Source organism: Salvelinus fontinalis, chromosome 21 (assembly GCF_029448725.1).
Source record: "Salvelinus fontinalis isolate EN_2023a chromosome 21, ASM2944872v1, whole genome shotgun sequence".
Classification (NCBI taxonomy): domain Eukaryota; kingdom Metazoa; phylum Chordata; class Actinopteri; order Salmoniformes; family Salmonidae; genus Salvelinus; species Salvelinus fontinalis.
Window position 1 is genome coordinate 48,589,865 of NC_074685.1, and position 21,154 is coordinate 48,611,018.

General features: G+C 42.0%; 1 protein-coding gene across 2 annotated transcripts in view; it reads left to right on the forward strand.

The window, feature by feature from the left end:
• Positions 1-780: 780 nt before the first annotated feature.
• Positions 781-21,154, forward strand: part of mvb12ba (multivesicular body subunit 12Ba) — a 45,716-nt gene continuing 25,342 nt past the window's right edge. Inside the window, exons 1-2 of one of the 2 annotated variants that reach the window (XM_055875567.1) lie at positions 781-1,042; positions 10,746-10,868. In XM_055875567.1, coding sequence (XP_055731542.1) covers positions 10,755-10,868 — 114 coding nt within the window. In that variant the 5' untranslated portion in view covers positions 781-1,042; positions 10,746-10,754. Of the gene's footprint in view, positions 1,043-1,092; positions 1,273-10,745; positions 10,869-21,154 lie in introns of those variants that run through there. The other variant, XM_055875566.1, reaches the window with a different exon arrangement.

A 21,154-nucleotide genomic window follows, 5' to 3' on the forward strand; every position in this document is an offset into this window, starting at 1 on the left:
TCTGTTATATCTAGAGTATTTCTCCTGTCTTATCCGGTGTCCTGTGTGAATTTAAGTATGCTCTCTCTAATTCTCTTTCTTTCTCTCTCTCGGAGGACCTGAGCCATAGGACCATGCCTCAGGACTACCTTGCCTGATGACTCCTTGCTGTCCCCAGTCCACCTGGCCGTGCTGCTGCTCCAGTTTCAACTGTTCTGCCTGCGGCTATGGAACCCTGACCTGTTCACCGGACGTGCTACCTGTCCCAGACCTGCTGTTTTCAACTCTCTAGGGACAGCAGGAGCGGTAGAGATACTCTGAATGATCGGCTATGAAAAGCCAATTGACATTTACTCCTGAGGTGCTGACCTGTTGCGCCCTCGACAACCACTGTGATTATTATTTTTTGACCCTGCTGGTCATTTATGAACATTTGAACATCTTGGCCATGTTCTGTTATAATCTCCACCCAGCACAGCCAGAAGAGCCTGGTTCCTTTCTAGGTTTCTTCCTAGGTTCTGGCCTTTCTAGGGAGTTTTTCCTAGCCACCGTGCTTCTACACCTGCAATGCTTGCTGTTCGGGGTTTTAGGCTGGGTTTCTGTACAGCACTTTGAGACATCAGCTGATGTAAGAAGGGCTTCATAAATACATTTGATTTGATTTTGAAATTAAAAGTAAAACAATATGATGGTGCATTTTTCACCAGAAGCAAAGAATTCATAGCCGGCTCATTTATAGTTCTTAACTACATGCACTGTTGATATGTCCGTCACAAAACAAAACAAACATGAGCAGGGAGGTGGGTATTACCGTATCAGTTCTGCCTTGGTACACTCCCTCATTCTCTCACTGCAATGTCCACAAATGGCAGCTATTAGAATCCGCTAGCTATAATCTCAGTCACCTAAATGCTCAGTAAATCAACTCGTTGGGGATTAGCTAACATCCCAGAAAGGATGCATTTCTTGCGGCTGTAATTCCGAAAAAGGGGAGAAGAGGAAAAGAAGATAAAGTCTAAACCAAGATTGTTAAAAAAAAAATCTGAATTGTTGGCCTCACTGGGTAAGAAATCGATTAGTTAGCTTGCAAACTAGCTAGTTAGCTTAGCTACCTAACTAGCTAGCATCTGCTTTCCTATGTGCGAAGATTGCATCTCGCCCCTGTCGCGTCTCTCTCCGCGGTGGCCTCAAACGAGACCGCGGCTTGTAATATTACTACTAGCCCCTGCTGCTTCTGTGGTCATGAAAAGCTGCTTTTGTCTGAAAAGGAGGGACACTGTGCCGCGAGTAACAGTTAAGTCTATACGAGATTTAACGAGATTATGACATATTTGGAGTAATAGATATGGATTGTATTGTTGTTGCTAATTTGCTTTGCATAATTAACCTGCTAACGTAACTAGCTATTGATGGTGCATGCTAACTAGCAAGAATTCGTTGTATTTCTTTTGGAACGAAAGATGGTAACGTTCGTTAGCTTGCTAGCTTTGTTTACTAACTTAATTGACAGTTCTACTGTTACCATAATATGGCAAGCCGTTTTGTTATTTAATCGACTTTAGTTACCTAGTAAAATTAGAAATATGAATGAAACGTTAGCTTTGTAGCTAGCTAGCATGCCAGAGCACTGGCTGTGTTCGTTAGCTGCCTGCCGATGTTTTGCTAACGTTAGCTATGTGGCAATGTCAAGGACTCACATAATCAGCTAGCTAGCATTCTCTTACCAACGGTAAACCAAAGAGTAATTTAGCTGCTAGTTAGCAGTGTATGTCTTTCTACAGCCGTATATTTACTAACGTTACCTAGCTAATGAACTAACTATTTAGTTGGAGGAAGCTAGCTAGGTTTGTAGGTAGGCTAGGTCCCAGTCAACACAGCAGGCCATTTATTTAGCTAGTTTCCTACACAGTGCATTCAGTCATACAACATTTGTTTTTTATCCAAGGAAATTGTGCTGGCTACACCCAATGGAGATATTTACTCTCATGCACACCAACCAAGGTATTCTGCAATCTTGTGCCCATTTTTTGGCAAGAAAGTGTAAATAGATTAGCTATAATGGTATTCCTTTGCATGACATTCGGTCACTCAGAATATTGTTTAGAGGCCTCGGGTAAAATAGTAAACAGCCAAGAGACGCAGGCATTTACTCTGAGTAACGTGAGTCTACAGCTAAGTATAATTGTAGTTTAGTCTCAAACTCTTTGTATCAGCCACCTAACTTTAAAACAGAAATGCATACTTCTTCCTATCAAGGCCTATTGAATGTGATTGTCACATTTTGTAAACAGTTTTGTAAGCATTAAAATGTAATAGCCAAATTGGAGTCATTAAATTCGCAAAATGCAGGGATAGCTGGTAAATTCGTTTTTGGTCTGGTTTCTGTAGTCAGTGCTTGGTGCTCTGCCAATGCCAAGGCATACATAAGGCCTAGTTACATACTGTAGGTAGTAGTAAGTTACTGTAACTTTCTTACTATATTAATTTGATCTGGGATGTTGTTGCTGGATTTGTTGGCTTGAAAGGTTTGATCGTCGTTTGATCATCTTTACTGGGGTGTGCATGTTAACTTGTCCTACATGAGGTAGGCAAGGCTAAATGCTTGAGAACCATCTCTGTGCAGAAAAGTAATTAAAATCTGATGATGGACCTTGCTAATTTTAGCTGACACTTGTTCAGCAATTCATTGGATTTAGCCTCAGACATGATTCTTACATGAAGAGAGGAAGTTGTGCGTCTGGTCTGTCATTGTCTGGGATTACAAATGGGTCAAATATGAGTTACAAATTGAAAGACTTCAATATACAGATTTTAAACAAAGTAGCCACTAGCTTCAATTAAGATGTGTTGGTAGCCTAGGCCTTTTCGTTTGGAATGCCGAGACATTTTGGTATGCCACCCCTTCCATCTTGCGTGCGGTAGTTTTCTTTATGTTAATTTCAGTAAGATGAGAGAGGAGGGAAGCTAAATGAGGACCTGGTTCTTGAGGAAGTGACCCATGAATTCACATACCTGCTTTGAGCTAAATGAGGACCTGTGTATTTAGGAAGTGACCCATGATTTCACATACCTGCTTTGAGCTAAATGAGGAACTGGTTCTTGAGGAAGTGACCCATGATTTCACGTACCTGCTGTGGGAGCATAACATTTGGGTAGTTTCCTTTTACTACATTTGCTCAAGCAGTTGACTTAACACTTAAATTGTTTGTTTGAGTTTCTCTTCAGAAAAGGGGGCAAGGAAGCCAATTGTTGGGGAAAGTCCTACTATATTAGGGTATGTAGGCTGTTTTGTTTTCTTCGTGTGAGGACCAAAGTTAGCTTAATGCAAGCTGACTACTTAACTTGCTGCCTACTCTGTTTTAACTGTCCTTGCCCTCAAACTTATCAAGGCCTGTTAATGACACATTCCAGGCTCTCTGTCAGTGTGTCTGTGTGTGAGTCAAGTGTGTTCACTTGCTGTTCAGCTCATGTTACTGTAAGCAGCGATACAGCGCCTGGATGGTCTCTGCAATCTTGGCAGTCGTGTTCCTCCCTGTCTCCTTAGCAATGTCTTTTTTCACAAGAGGAATTCAGATAGGACTCTGCTCGGTGTGGGCCTGCTTCGCCCCATTAGCAGCCACGTATGTGAGTGGTATGTACATAGTGAACAACAGTGTAATGTGTGGCGACCCTAGCCGGACCACCCTGCTTGTGCATGTATGGGTGAGTTGTGCATTTGCGCTTCTTGGCTAGCCCAGCGACCCACCTAACCTCTGCTGTTGACAAATGCTGGATTCCTACATGCTATACCAGGCACTATGCATTTGTTCTCACCGTTTAGGCACATGATTGTGTGTACGACTATGGTGTCCGGCTTCTCCTGGTTCTGTGAATGAGTGAGTTAACTGGTTGTACAGTAGGCCTATATATCTGTATCACTGTCAGGTGCCTGACACCAAGTCACTTGTCAGGTTGCTCTGACTCTAGCCTGTCACCATCATCTGCTTCAACTCCAGTGACTTGGGGGGGGGGGGGGTTCTGTCTCCTCCTAAACCTGTGGTATACATTTCACATCAGTCGTTCCCTTTGCCTCAAACTGCTTCTGTTTACCTCACTGAGTTGACACAGCCCCTTTTATGTCAGTTGTTTTGGCAAGGGAGCCGGGTAGCCAAGGAGATGCCAGGCGGGAGGGCCTGGTTGCCTAGGTAGCCTCCAGAGTGTTGCCTGCTCTGTGCAAAGCCCAAAGAGTTCAGCTCTCATTAATATGCTGCTATGTTTTGATGTCCCCCCAAGTCTTGATATTCAGCCCACTTAAAAAGAGAGGACAAAGGGGGAAAGCCAACATAAATAAAATCCGTGAGATCCTATTGGGGGGGGGGGAGAAGTAATACCACAGTCATACAGTAGGCTTGTGCATCTGGAAACTGCTTTGATAACTGACATAAAATAAACCTAGCCAAGTAATCACAGTTCTTCTCCCTACATTCTCTTTTCCCACCGTTAGGTTTCTCAGTCAGTTTGGATCTAACCGCTCCCTCTACAGACACCCACGTGCTGCGCACCCAATCTCCCATTGGGTCTACAGAAATGACGGGATACACAAACAAAACTGTAGACGAGCTACATTTCTACCAAATCACCACAGCTTTATAACTGGCTTATAAAAGTAGGGAAATATGTTTTCCAACTAAGAGCTGCAGTTTTGGAATATTTTAGGCTTTTTTTTGCAAACTGCTCTAGTGTGACATTTTTAGTATAGGTGACAACCCCCGACCCCCTGCCCCTTAACCTAGACAGGTTCCAGACTGAAATCTGCAGCAAAAATGTTTTGAAGGAAAATACTGTTTTCATTTGTCAAGGAGCCTACTTTGTTTCATGTTTAACAAAAGACTGCCCACCAAGATTAAACTCACAAATCAAACACAGGACAAAAGAAACCCCCAAATTTGGGTATCTACTGATTTTAAAAGGGGAAGAATTTTTGCTTTCTAATGCAGTTTTTGTCTCAACTCCCATTTTATTAAGGCTAATAACAACCTGTTGAAAAGCGAGTAAACGGTGCACAGTGATATTGATGCGGAAGACAACACTTGTTTCAGTAGCGCGAGTCGCAGCTCAAATGGCACATACAGCAAATTACCTCAACTCACAAAGGCCATTGACATTGGCTGCATATCAACTGCAATGATTTCTGTAATCAGCGTATTCCCTCCCCCCAACTGTTAACCACGATGCACACACAGGACTTTATATCCATGGCAGATAACTAGAAAGATGCATATCCCCTCTTACTAACGTTACAGTGTTGTTGCGTTAGATAGACCTATTTGTTGACATTTTTTCCCTTTACGATGATGATGATCGGAACCTGTTCGCAGGGATTTAAATGAAAAATAAATATTGGGAGCAATGATGTTTCTAACTTAAAGTTATGGAAACCACATGAAATCTAGGAGAAACAGAAAATATATTTTTTAATTGATTGAGATGCAGCCTATATGAATTCGATCTAGGCTACTTTTAAAGCACGTGTTGTGCCCCAAAAACGAATATGTAACACTTAAAAAATATTAGTTTACTATAAAAGCCTGCCAACCAAGATTAAACTCACAAAAAATATATTAGTTTACTATAAAAGCTACAATGTCGACACGAATATCTGTCATTGAAATGTAATTTTAGGTTTCGACATTGTATAAAAGCACTTCTCCTATTGCGATGCAGGTCGTTGAAAATTGAACACTGTCCCTTTTTTAAAAGCGTAACGTTTGAGTGATGACATGCAAGAAATCAGTCATTCATTCATCGCTATGATCATTGACCTCCTGAAGAAGATATCCCCTTTCCCTTCTCCCTGTGCCACTGTAACAGTATAACTTTAAACCGTCCGCTCGCCACGACACGTGCGCGAACCAGGGACCCTCTGCACACATCAACAACAGTCACCCACGAAGCATCGTAACCCATCGCTCCACAAAGGCCACGGCCCTTGCAGAGCAAGGGGCAACACTACATCTAGGTTTCAGAGCAAGTGACGTAACTGATTGAAACGCTACTAGCGCGTACCCGCTAACTAGCTAGTCATTTCACATCCGTTACACCACCAGATGTTTGGATACACTGCTAAAGTTCCCAGGTTGTTAGCTAGCTAGCCAATGAGGTAACGTGACTGACAAAGTTCAAATAAATGGTTAGCAAAGTCGATGCACGAGTAGCCTTCCTTAAAACTGCATTGTTGGTTGAGGGCTTGTAAGTACGCATTTCACTGTAAGGTCTACTACACCTGTTGGATTCGGCGCATGTGACAAATACAGTTTGATTTTTAGAACGGCCCATAACATTGTTTATGAATGTTAAATGCGTTCCTGGTTATCCGCTACGGCTATAGGAAGATAATGTTACGAAGGTAATGTGGGTCAGATCTTTTGAGCTGGTTGGGCTAAAAGCAAGCCGTTTTTCGCTGTAGAGTATGGTGTGAACATGGCGCTAACGAATCTGCACTTGCTTGTTTATCTAGGGCGCTCGGAAACAACCGTACAGTGAAGCCTGACACAGAACCCAAACTGACTGCGTGCGTGCGCAACGTGCATATTTATTTTGCCCCCCCCCCACACCAAATGCAATCACGACACGCAGGTTAAAATATCATAAACAAACTCTGAACCAATTACATTAATTTGTGGACAGGTCAAAAAGCATGAACTTTATGGCAATTTAGCACTTGCTAGCTAATTTGTCCTATTTAGCTAGCTTGCTGCTGCTAGCTCAATTGTCCTGGGATATAAACATTGAGTTGTTATTTTACCTGAAATGCACAAGGTCCTCTACTCCGACAATTAATCCACACATAAAACGGTCACCAGAATCGTTTTTAGTCATCTCACCTCCTTCTAGGCTTTTTCTTCCCTTGACTTTATATTGCGATTGGCAACTTTCATAAATTAGGTGCATTACCGCCACCGACCTCGTTCGTCTTTCAGTCACCCACGTGGGTATAACCAATGAGGAGATGGCACGTGGGTACCTGTTTCTATAAACCAATGAGGAGATGGGAGAGGCAGGACTTGCAACGCGATCTGCGTCAGAAATAGAACTGACTTCTATTTTAGCCCTTGGCAACGCAAACGCTTGTTGGCGCGCGCAAGCAGTGTCTGTGCAATAATTGAATAATATAGATTTCTACATTTATTTTGCAACGCGCACACGACGTGAGCGGTGTAGTCGGACTGTTATGCACGTTTACATTGTGACGTATTTCATTACGTTAAAGTTTGGCTAGGTTGAAGATACCATTGTAGCTAGCGACCGCCACCTAATAATTATAATTTAAAAAAACGTCATTACCATCACAATAAACTTAAACGGGAGACAACGGTCAATATAATTGGCTGAACAGCCAATGTGTATTATTTTTTACATTACTATTAAAATACACTAGTACTCGTATAGGAATGGGTAACTGTTTACAAGTTGCTAGCTATCCCATAAAGCCATCACCGAAAACCACATTTTTTTTCTTATTCTGTGGTAAGTACCTGTTCTTCAATGTGCTCTGGCTGGACTGAAGATGAAAAGAACAAAATGTAAGTACGCAGCCTTCAACCGCTGTTGCGTTTCCACTCGGGTTGTGTACGTCTCCATTGAAATGCAGGACATCCGATGCAACTAAATGGGAGTGCTTATGGGTGTCAGTGCTCCCAAAATAAATCTCCTGGTCGCTCAGGAACCATATTTTGTCTCACTTTAGAGCCCTGCCTGTTAGTGGTAGTTGTGTGATAACGGCACTGTGTTTTCAATGTGGGGAGAGATTCAACTTTTTAACGTTGAAACCGTCACAGCCAGACTCAGATCCTCCATTCCATGTCCTATCTGTGCATCACTGGAACTTGTTCTTTGCTGCGCTGTTCGAGGCAGTGTTCTTTGCTTTGTAAATGCTTTGCAGAATTAGAGATTGCAATCTGATTCTGTTTGTTATTAAGGAGGCCAGGTTACCCTTTTTTTTACCTCTGAGTAATTTCTGTCCGGAGCATTGGAATCAGCTTTTCCTTAATACATGTCATGACCAATGTTGTTTCTCCAACAATCCATGTAGACTAACATTTTGTCTTGTTTGTTAACTAGCATTTGATCAAGTTTGCTTTCAGGTAGACATCAGTGAAATCCTGCTGGTCTTGTCTATTAGGCATTGGTAAATGGGCATAATCAGTCCACATCCTCTGTGAAACTGAGCTCTTCTCTGCTCATAAGGTCAAAACTAGTATCCTGTCCCCTCCTACTCATATTTGTTGGCACTGTTGTGTCTGCAACTGGTGAGATGTTGTTGGAACATGTCCAGGTGCTGTTAGGCTCTAGTGGCTTTAGGTGCCTGTCTGGAACAAGGGGATTTATTGTTCTATTCATTGTTTCTGAGGTGCTGTCGTGAAGCTTTGTTTTGTTGTATGAAGTCAGATTAGGAATGAGGCTGTGGGATTCTGTGGTCTGCACAGAGGAAGGGCGCAGAAGGGCCTCGGTGATCTATTTGTCAGTGCGGACTGTTGAGACCAAAGATTAATATGATTTCTGGATCAAATTTATCTTGGTTTGAAACCTGTCTTCTGCAGTCTGCTGAATTGAGGAGAAGCGGAGAGAATAGTGGGATCCAAATATTTGTTGTAGTAGTTTTTACCATTTCAAAATGCTCATACAGTAACTTCAGAAAGTATACACAGCACACCCATTGACTTTTTCTACATTTTGTTGTTTTACAGGCTGAATTTAAAATTGATTACATTTTAGATTTGTCACTGGCTGGCCTACACACAATACCCCCATAACGTCAAAGTATAGTTAAAAAAAAAAATGTGTACAAATTAATTAGAAATTAATAGCCTTTGATGTCTTGAGTCAATAAGTATTCAATCCCTTTTTGTTATGGCAAGCCTAAATAAGTTGAGTAAAAATGTGCTTACCAAGTGATATAAGTTGCATGCCAATAAGTGTTATACATGATTTTGACTACCTCATCTTTGTACCCCACACATATAATTATCTGTAAGGTCGAACAGTGAATTTCAAACACAGATTCAACGACAAAGACCAAGGAGGTTTTCCAATGCCTCGCAAAGAAGGGCACCTATTGGAAGATGGGTAAAAAATCTGACATTGAATATCCCTTTGAGCATGGTGAAGTTAATTACATGTTGGATAGTGTTTTAAAACACCCAGTCACTACAAATATACAGGCGTCCATCCTAACTCAGTTGCCGGAGATGAAGGAAACCGCTCCAGTAATTCACCGTGAGGCCAATGGTGACTTTAAAACAGTTACTGAGTTTAATGGCTGATAGGAAAACAATTAGGATGGATCAACAACATTAGTTAAACCACAATACTAACCTAATTGACAGAGTGAAAAGAAGGAAACTTATACAGGATAAAAATATTCCAAAACATCCATCCTGTTTGCAACAAGGCACTAATACTGCAGAAATTGTGGCAAAGCAATTCACTTTTTGTCTTGAATACAAAGTGTTATCTTTCGGGCAAATACAACACATTACTGAGTACCACTCTCCATATTTTCAAGCATCGTGGTGGCTGCATCCTGTTATGGGTATGCTTTTACTTGTTAAGAACTGGGGAGTTTTTCAGGATAAAAAATAAATGTAATAGAGCTTAACACAGGCTACATCCTAGAGGAAAACCTGGTTCAGACTGCTTTCCACTAGACACTGGGAGATGAATTCACCTTTCAGCAGTACAATAACCTAAAACATAAGGCCAAATCTACAGTGGAGTTGCTTACCAAGAAGACAGTGAATGTTCCTGAGTGTCTCCGTTACAGTTTTGACTTAAATCTGCTTGAAAATATATGTCAATACCTGAAAATGGTTGTCTAGCAATGATCAACAATCAATTTTGACAGAGCTTGAAGAATTTTGAAAAGAATAATGGGTAAATATTGTACAATCTATTGCTGCCAAACGTGAATCTAAATATGTTCCCTTTGTCATTATGGGGTATTGTGTGTAGATGGGTGACAAACAAAAATCAATTTTAATCCAATCAGGCTGTAAGATAACAACATGTGGAATAAGTCAATAAGGGTGTAAACACTTTCTGACGAGCCTGTATAATGAGTCACTGCCTGGTCTAACAGTAGGCTAAATCCAATCCCCTTAATGTGAGATGGGATCATCGTTCTATCAACCTGCTGGTTCAACACTCCAAAAGTAGGCTATTTTGGTTTAGTTTTATGAACTTCCCTCTTGGTAATTTGTTCTGGGGTTGATCTTCATAATGGTAATGGCAGGTAGCTTTCTCTCACACTGACTCTGTTTCAGCTTCCTGGGTCCAGATTCACAAAACCTTGTTTACAAGAAATTTATTTATTTATATTCAAAAATTGTCTTTGGATGTGATTTAACTATTGATATGGACATCACATTTTAGTTCTCGTAGAATAATTGTAAAATTGAGAGTAAACAAAAAACAAACAAGTGTAGGAAATTCTGGAAAATACAAAAACTGCCTATTTAAAATCTCGGGAAACATTTTATGAGTAGCTCGCGGCATGTTTCATAATTTTTCAAGTGGCCCTCATGCTAGAAAAGGTTGGAGACCCCCTGCTATAATCTTTAACCACAGACAGTGTGTCTTGCTACCAGTCACTTGCACTGGGTCCATAACCATAGATCTGTGCTTAGGGGCAACTTTTTCACATTAGACCTGTTTTTCGCTTGACCTTTTCAACCCAATCAGACGTTTCTAGAGGCACTGAAACCTAGCTGTGTTTCTTCCTTCCTCAGAACTCTCCCATGATGCCTGAGGTTCGGGAACTTTCAGACGCACTGCCGGAGTTGCCCATGGACCCCATCACTGGCGTTGGGGTGGTGGCCTCGCGAAACAGAGCGCCTACTGGCTATGATGTGGTGAGTACATCAAGGAGGTGCAGGACTCAGGAAAGATGTGTTAATTTAAAAAATATAAAATCATCCTGTTTGATGAAGGATTAGCCACACAAGCTATTATTGATGTTGGCATGTGATGTTAATCACACATTTATTGCGTTGATTCTTACACTGATGTAGGCTTATACAGTTGAAGTCGGAAGATTACATACACTTAGGTTGGAGTCATTAAAACTCGTTTTTCAACCACTCCACAAATTTCTTGTTAACAAACTATAGTTTTGGCAAGTTGGTTAGGACATGTACTTTGTGCATGACACAAGTAATTTTTCCAACAATTGTTTATAGACAGATTATTTCACTTATAATTTCACCACAGTTCCAGTGGGTCAGAAGTTCACATACCTTAAATTGACTGTGCCTTTAAACAGCTTGGAAAATTCCAGAAAATTATGTCATTAGCTTCTGATAGGCTAATTGACATCATTTGAGTCAATTGGAGGTGTACCTGTGGATGTATTTCAAGGCCTACCTTCAAACTCAGTGCCTGCTTGACATCATGGGAAAATCAAAAGAAATCAGCCAAGACCTCAGAAAAAAAAATGTGGACCTCCACAAGTCTGGTTCATCCTTGGGAGAAATTTCCAAACGCCTGAAGGTACCACGTTCATCTGTACAAACAATAGTACGCAAGTATAAACACCATGGGACCACGCAGCCGTCATACCGCTCAGGAAGGAGACGCGTTCTGTCTCCTAGAGATGAATGTACTTTGGTGCGAAAGGTGCAAATAAATCAAAGAACAGATGCTGGTGGAGATGCTGGTGGAAACAGGTACAAAAGTATCTATATCCACAGTAAAACGAGTCCTTTATTGACATGACCTGAAAGGCCGCTCAGCAAGGAAAAGGCCACTGCTCCAAAACCACCATAAAAAAGCCAGACTACGGTTTGAAACTGCACATGGGGGACGAAGATCATACTTTTTTGAGAAATGTGTCCTCTGCTCTGATGAAACAAAAATAGAACTATTTGGCCATAATGGCCATCGTTATGTTTGGAAGAAGGGGGAGGCTTGCAAGCCGAAGAACACCATCCCAACCGTGAAGCACGGGGGTGGCAGCTTCATGTTGTGGGGGTGCTTTCCTGCAGGAGGGACTGGTGCACTTCACAAAATAGATGGCATCATAAGGAAGGGAAATTATGTGGATATATTAAAGCAAGACATCAGTCAGGAACTTAAATCTTGGTCGCAAATGGGTCTTCCAGATGGACAATGACCCCAAGCATACTTCCAAAATTGTGGCAAAATGGCTTAAGGACAACAAAGTCAAGGTATTGAAGTGGCCATCACAATGCCCTGACCTGTGGGCAGAACTGAAAAAGCTTGTGTGAGCAAGGAGGTCTACAAACCTGACTCGGTTGTGGCGAAATCCTGCACTTAAGTGCGCTGCCACTTTAAGAGCACATGAGCAGTAGGAAGGAGGAGATAAAAGAGCTCGTTAAGCTCTATTGGAGAGAAGCTATTGTTGGCGCGACAGTTTGGTTTGTGTGTGCTATGCTGCAGAGTTTTTTTTGTTTGTCTTCACCGTATGTGGTTGTATAGTTTTTTTTAATCAATACTCGGTGTGATCGCTCGACGACGTGGTTGTTCTCATTTGGGACCGCGATGGTTATGGATCAAATGGATTAGTAGCAACATTTGTTGCGAAGCGTTCAACTACAACCCAACATACCATCGGACAGACTGACCGGATACCTGCACCCTCAAGACCACAGCTAAGCCCTCTCTTGTTCTCTTTCTCTTTTTCTCTTCACGCTATGTTCCAGTGCTTTACACTGAAACCGACTCTATTTCCTAAGTACATTGAAGTTTCATTGGAACTGGACTAGTGTGTATATGAACACCACACATTCATACCCTCTGCACTCCTTCACAGGAAGAAAATACAAACTATTGCAAATCCTCTGTGTGATGACTGGGTTCATTCATTATTGTATGAAGTTGCTGTTTATTTGCTCTGCCATTATTGTTATATGAGGTATGTTTGGTGGGGTTACCAAGAATTGTGGAAGGACTGATGTGATGTGGGATCTATAGGGTGTGTATTCTTTTTTCTCTCCGCTGGCTATCTGGTCAACAGGCTACACTCTAGGCAGTCTCTTCTGTTGATGTGTGTGGGTCTGGTAGTGGTACTCTCGCTGTTCTACTATTTTCCTTTCGGCAGGGTTAATACCTGCCTGGCGCCCGAACAAAATCTTCTTCACCTTTCTCTAATTAATACCGCTACACGGTTACACCAGCTCTGTCAGGAGGAATGGGCCAAAATTCACCGAACTTATTGTAGGAAGCTTGTGGAAGGCTACCCAAAACATTTGACCCAATTTAAGAAATGTAAAGGCAATACTAATTGAGTGTATGTGAACTTTTGACCCACTGGGAATGTGATGAAAGAAATAATAGCTGAAATAAATCATTCTCTCTACTATTATTCTGACACTTCACATTCTTAAAATAAAGTGGTGATCCTAATTGACCTAAGACAGGGAATTTTTAATAGGATTAAATGTCAGGAATTGTGAAACTGAGTTTAAATGTATTTGGCTAAGGTGTATGTAAACTTCCGACTTCAACTGTAGGTAGGGATGTAAAAATTCAGATTTTTTTCAAATGTTTAAGATGCAAGTGCTTCGTATCCCTAACCAATGCAAATGTACGCTGTTCACAAAAATAAAGGGAACACTAAACAACACAATGTAACTCCAAGTCAATCACACTTCTTTGAAATCAAACTGTCCACTTAGGAAGCAACACTGATTGACAATAAATTTCACATGCTGTTGTGCAAATGGAATAGACAAAAGGTGGAAATTATAGGCAATTAGCAAGACACCCCCAAAAAAGGAGTGATTCTGCAGGTGGTGACCACAGACCACTTCTCAGTTCCTATGCTTCCTGGCTGATGTTTTGGTCACTTTTGAATGCTGGCGGTGCTTTCACTCTAGTGGTAGCATGAGACGGAGCCTACAACCCACACAAGTGGCTCAGGTAGTGCAGCTCATCCAGGATGGCACATCAATGCGAGCTGTGGCAAGAAGGTTTGCTGTGTCTGTCAGCGTAGTGTCCAGAGCATGGAGGCGCTACCAGGAGACAGGCCAGTACATCAGGAGACGTGGAGGAGGCCGTAGGAGGGCAACAACCCAGCAGCAGGACCTCTGCCTTTGTGCAAGGAGGAGCACTGCCAGAGCCCTGCAAAATGACCTCCAGCAGGCCACAAATGTGCATGTGTCAGCATGCAGTTTCAAACTAAAAATGTATGGTTCCTGTATTGTATCGGAGCCCATGTATCTAGATACGTATTGAATCATCTGGAAAGGGAAAGATGCACATCCCTACCCCTAGGCATAGTTGTACTTTTGAATGTGAAACAACATTCTGCAGTTTGAATCTCCTTGAGCGTTGCAGCCTTGTGTTTATGATTCAGAAGGTGGCCATCTTGTTAGCCTGTTGAAGTTCTCTAGGCCTCCACACAGTAGTAGCCTCTCGGCTGTGCCTCATCCTTTCTGCTGGCACCCAGAGGACCTAGGCCTAACTCGTAGTGTGCCCAAATTGAACTGGAGATATTTGCAGTTGCAAGTTTACATGGACACAGGCTCGCAGTGCAGGGTGGATGGGCAGCAGAAGGTCTAGCCCTGTGCATCTGGAACTTGGAAAAGCAGGGTTTTGTTTGTGAACTCAGCAAAGCTCAAACCAAACACCGGACTAGCGTAGGCTGGAGGGCATCTCTATCGCATGCCTGCCTTCACCAACAACATCGATATCTCCTTCTCCCTGGGTATGGAGAAATTTATAAGAGAATTGACTGTTAGATTTCAGTGCAGACTTTGATATTATTGACTATAACCTGTTGAAAAAAAAAACGTATGACTTTTCAACCTCTGCCATATCGTGGATTCAGAGCTATCGATCCAATAGAACTCAGTTTTTTTTTGTAATAGAAGCTTTTCTAATGTCAAACATGTAAAGTATGGAGTACCGCAGGGCAGCTCTCTAGGCCCTCTATTCTGTGTGTGTCCATGTCTTCTGATGATGCAACCGTATACGCATCAGCAACCACAGTTAATGAAGTCACTGAAACCCTTAACAAAGACTTGGTCTGTTTTGAAATGGGTGGCCAGTAATAAACTGGTCCTGAACATCTCTAAATCTAATAGCATTGTATTTGTTACAAATCAATCCTTAAGTGCTAGACCTCAGCTGAATATGGTAGTGAATGGTGTGGCTGTTGAACAAATTGAGGAGACTAAATTACTTGGTGTTACCTTAGGTTGTAAACTGTCATGGTCAAAACATATAGATTCAATGGTTGTAAAGATGGGGAGTCTGTTGGTACTAAAGAGATGCTCAGCTTTTTTAACACCACGTTCCGAAAAGCAAGTCTTGCAGGCTCTAGTGTTGTCTTATCTTGATTATTGTCCAGTCATGTGGTCGAGTGCTGCAAGGAAAGACTGACATTAGTTAAGCTGCAGCTGGTCCAGAACAGAGCGGCACATCTTGCTCTTCATTGTCAGTCTCTCTTGGCTAAGAGTTGAGGAGAGACTGACTGCATCACTTATTTTTTATAAGAAACATTAATGTGTTGAAAATTCTGAATTGTTTGCATAGTCAACTTACACATGGCTCTGACACACACACTTACCCCACCAGACATGCCACCAGGGGTCTTTTCACAGTCCCCAAATCCAGAACAAATTAAAGAAAGCGTACAGTATTATATAGAGCCCTTATTGCATGGAACTCTGTTCCATCTCATATTGCTCAGATAAACAGCAAGATAAAGCAACACCTCACGGCACAGTGCCTCTCCCCTATTTGACCTGGATAGTTTGTGTGTATTCATTGATATGTAGGCTACGTGTGCCTTTAAAAAATGTTGTATGTAGTTCTGTTCTTGTCTATTAATTATCTGTATTATGTCATGTTTCATGTTTTGTGTGGACCCCAGGAAGAGTAGCTGCTGCTTTTGCAACCGGTAATGGGGAAACAAATTTCCATATTGGCATTTTATGAAATTCAGCATTCTGCACTTCTGTAACTATTGACAAGTTAGTTTCTGTTCTGAATAACATTGTCAAACATTCCTTATACTCCTTGAGTGCTCTCCAGCCTCGTTCCTTGAGTGTAGTCATTGACTCAGGCTTGTCGTTGATGGTCACGCTCTCCTTCTCACCGTCTCAAAGGAAAGGCACCAGCTGACTCATTGCCATGGAGAAGAGACACAGTTCTGTGTGCGGGCAGATGGCGCAAAGCCACGACCTGATGTCACAAGTCTAGGAGTGTCGCAGGGATCCAATATCCCCCAAGATTCTAACAGCTTGTGATTGGCTGTTGGCCATCGTTACCAGCTGCCACAGTGAACCCATCCCTAGTAACCGTTCTTTTCAGCCTGGTCCTCTGCTGCTTGAGATTTCCATAAGGGCTGGTATAAGCGATAATGAAGCATTGGGATTCAAACACCTATTCCTTATGTGCTGTAGCACATGGGGGGGGGTTGCACAATTGACACGGTAAAATGTAACTGCGAGTAACGGCACCAAGTAGTTTTATACTAGAAAGTGATGAAGTTCTCCCACACTTTGTTCTGATGTTTGCAGCTATGGGAATACTGGGAAGAACAAGACTTCACTACTCATTTCAGCAGAGGTAGTTATCATGTCTTTTTAATCCAGGGGAATGTGGCATAAATTGCTTCTCGACACATGTTAACATGTGTTCACAGGAAGCTGATTTGATCATAATCGTACGTCCTCTCGGGGACTAACATCTGAAGTAAGCAGAGAGAGCTGGTCTGGTCCCTGACAGACTTAAATACTTCATTCTATTTCTATTACTTTTAAAGACAATTTCTAAGTAAGTATTTGGATATTATTGTTAAAATATTGGAATGTATTTGGAAATATACTTGGAAAGTATTGGCATGTATTTTAAAAAAATACTCAAATACACAGTATTTTCAAATACAAATATTTACATCTTCCACACATTTTTGTTTACCCAAGTCTGTTTGGTTCTAGGGGGTATTTGAGATGTACAGTGTCTATACATTTTTTATCTACAAATAGGTGCCCTTTGTGAGGCATTGGAAAACCTCCCTGGTCTTTTTGTTTGAAATTCACTGCTCGACTGAGGAACCTTACAGATAATTGCATGTGTGGGATACAGAGATGAGGTAGTCATTAAAAAAAATCTTGCAGAAATCTATTATTGCACACAGAGTGAGTCCTTACATCTTATTAAGTGACTTGTTAAGCAAGGTTTTACTTCTGGACTTATTTAGGCGTGCCATAACAAGGGTATGAATACTTATTGACTCAAGACATTTCAGATTTTAAATTAATTTGTAAAAATTATGGGGTATTGTGTGTAGGCCAGTGACGACATCTCAATTTAATCCATTTTAAATTCAGGCTGTAACACAACAAAATGTGGAATAAGTTAATTATCTGTAAGGTTCCTCAGTCGAGCTGTGAATAATTGTTTTATTTTTATTTTACCACCCCGAGGTCGAGTCATGCGTCGTCCGAAACATGACCCGCCAAACTTAACCTTAGCCTGCTTAACCCGGAAGCCAGCCGTATCAATGTGTCGGAGGAAACATGACCCGCCAAACCACGCTTCTTAACCTTAGCCTGCTTAACCCGGAAGCCAGCCGTATCAATGTGTCAGAGGAAACACCGTTCAACTGATGACCCAGGTCAGCCTGCAGGCACCAGACCCACCACAAGGGAGTTGCTAGAGCGCGACGAGCCAATCAAGTAAAGCCCTACCGGCCAAACCCGCCCTAACCCGGATGACGGTGGGCCAATTGGGCACCAGCCTATGGGATTCCTGATCACGGCCGGTTGTGATACAACCCGGGTCTGTAATGACGCCTCTAGCACTGCAATGCAGTGCCTTGCACCACTTGTGAGGCCCCGAGATGTGAATTTCTAACACAGATTCAACCACAAATACCGTGGAGGTTTTCCAATGCCTCGCAAAGAAGGGCCACCTATTGCTATATAAAATCAATATAAAAAGCAGACATTAAATGTTCCTTTTGAGTATGGTGAAGTTATTCATTACACTTTGGGTGGTGTATTAATACACCCAGTCACTACAAAAATACAGGCATCCTTCCTAACTCAGTTGCCATAGAGGAAGGAAACCGCTCGGGGATTTCACCATGAGGCCAATGGTGACTTTAAAACAGTTACAGAGTTTGATGGCTGTGATAGGAGAGAACTGAGGGATCAACAATGTTGTAGTTACTCCACAATACGAACCTAAATGACAGGTGGAAAAGAGGGAAGCCTGTACAGAATAAAAAATATTCCAAAATATGCATCCAATTTGCAACAAGGCACTAAAGTAATACTGCAAAAAATGTGGCAAAGCAATGGTTGTCTAGCGATGATCAACAATCAATTTGACAGAGCGTAAAGAATTTTGAAAATAACAATCCGGGTGTGGAAAGCTCTTAGAGACTTACCCAGAATGGCAGGGATTACAGCTGTGAGCCTAAGGTGACTCTACAAAGTATTGACTCAGGGGTGTGAATACTTATGTAAAAAAACATTTTGACATTTTATTAAATACATGTTTTCACTGTCATAATGGGGTATTGTGTGTAGATGGATGAGAATGTATTTATTTAATCCATTTTGAATTCCGGCTGTAACAACAATGTGGAATAAGTCAAGGGTAATGAATACTTTCAGAAAGTACTATTTGCAGGCAATTGGAAAATAGTTTAAAATAGGCCTATTTTATATTACACAACAAAAATATAAAGTGTTGGTCACATGAGGTTAAATTAATGTTGTTCACAAATTTGTTTATGCTCTTGTTAGTGAGCATTTCTTCTTTGCCAAGATAATCTATCCACCTGACTGGTGTGGCATATCAAGAAGCTGATTAAACAGCATGATCACTACACAGGTGCGCCTTGTGCTGGGGACAATAAAAGGCCACTCTAAAAAGTGCAGTTTGGTCACACTGCTACAGATGTCTCAAGTTTTGAGGGCGCATGCAATTGGCATGCTAGCTGATGACGTCCACCAGAGCTGTTGCCAGAAAATCTAATGTTCATTTAACCACCAACGTCGTTTTAGATAATTTGGCAGTACCACCAACCGGCCTCACAACCACAGACCACGTGTGTATGTCGTCGTGTGGGTGAGTGGTTTGCTGATGTCAATGTTGTGAACAGAGTGCCCCGTGGTGGTGGGTTTATGATATTGGCAGGCATAAGCTACGGACAACGAACACAATTGCATTTTATCAATGGTAATTTTAATGCACAGAAATACCATGCCGTGATCCTGAGGCCGTTGTGAGACCTTCAGTTTGTGACCAACAGATGCATAGCTGTATTTCCAGTCTTGTGAAATCCATAGATTAGGGCCTAATTCATTCATTTCAATTGACTGATTTCCTCATAACTCTAATCTTTGAAATTGTTGCGTGTAGCGTTTTTGTTCAGCATATTTGAAGATACTTTTAAAATATGCATACTTAAAATACATTTTTGATTTTTGCCACATTTTTCGAAAATATTCAGATAGACAAAGTAAGTACAAATACTTAAGCTAAATACGCTGGTTTAGTAAATAGCAGGCCTAGAAATTCCTGTCATGTGACAGGATATACAGTAGCCTAGATATTGAGAGGCACTGAGAAACATGGAGAAGAGCACACTTTGAATTAAATTAGTTATCCTGAAATATTCCTCAGTTGTCCGTTCTGATCCATTCTTAGAATATTGTGATTGTTGTCTTGCTTCGTTTGGCCTACCGGCTCTCCACACCTGGGCAGAGATCTGACTAACATCTGACTAGTCTCGTAAGCTGGCATTTGGCTAGCGCTTTTAGTGTGGACTCCTAACCTAGATAGTCCAGTCGTGTTGGCTTTTTATTGAGTTTTCAACTTCCGCCGAGCTTCTTTTGAAAGCAGCTGGATGAATTTGCGTACAGCTAGTCTATTGCAATCCAGTCACAGTTCTGAACGTCTCCGGTCTACAATGGGATTGGCACATTCTCTACTTCACTCGTAGTGTTTGCGGCTACAGCTCTGCAAACACCACACTCTGACACAGTAGTGAAGTTGTTCAGGGTTGGATTTAACCTCTGAATGCCCACAATTTTATCTGATTATATTATCAGGACTACAGGAATTTTGTTATTTCTGTATTGGCGTGTTTGCCCCCCCGTCAAACGTACTTTTTAGCAGCACAGGCTATTTGTTCAAGGGCACACACACCATACTTGTTCACCATGTTCCTTCAGGCGTGTTCATTCCAAACTGCTCAATGACCTTTCCATGACCCCTGAACAGAGGCTACATATACAGCACAACAGAGGGCCGGCTTAGCATATCAACACCCCCCCCAAATATACACAGACACACAGGGTGGCGTCCCTCCAGACTAGTGCCCAGTCCGTGTCAGGGTGGCGTGACCCCACTTCTTTGTCACGTGTACCTCTTGTCCTTAATCCTACACTGGATCTCTCCCATGGGCCCTCAACAGGATGCGGTGTGCTCTGACTCTGGAAAAGAGGCTAAGAAAAGATGTCTTGTACGTTTCCTAAACCCCAGGCACTTTCTCTATTCACCCACTACCTTCAAACCCCAGGCACTTTCTCTATTCACCCACTACCTTCAAACCCTGGACACTTTCTCTATCTACGCACTACCTTCAAACCCTGGACACTTTCTCTATCCACCCACTACCTTCAAACCCTGGACACTTTCTCTATCTACGCACTACCTTCAAACCCTGGACACTTTCTCTATCTACCCACTACCTTCAAACCCTGGACACTTTCTCTATCTACCCACTACCTTCAAACCCCAGACACTTTCTCTATCCACGCACTACCTTCAAACCCTGGACACTTTCTCTATCCACCCACTACCTTCAAACCCTGGACACTTTCTCTATCCACCCACTACCTTCAAACCCCGGACACTTTCTCTATCCACCCACTACCTTCAAACCCCGGACACTTTCTCGATCCACCCACTACCTTCAAACCCCGGACACTTTCTCGATCCACCCACTACCTTCAAACCCTGGACACTTTCTCGATCCACCCACTACCTTCAAACCCTGGACACTTTCTCTATCCACCCACTACCTTCAAACCCTGGACACTTTCTCTATCCACCCACTACCTTCAAACCCTGGACACTTTCTCTATCCACCCACTACCTTCAAACCCTGGACACTTTCTATATCTACGCACTACCTTCAAACCCTGGACAC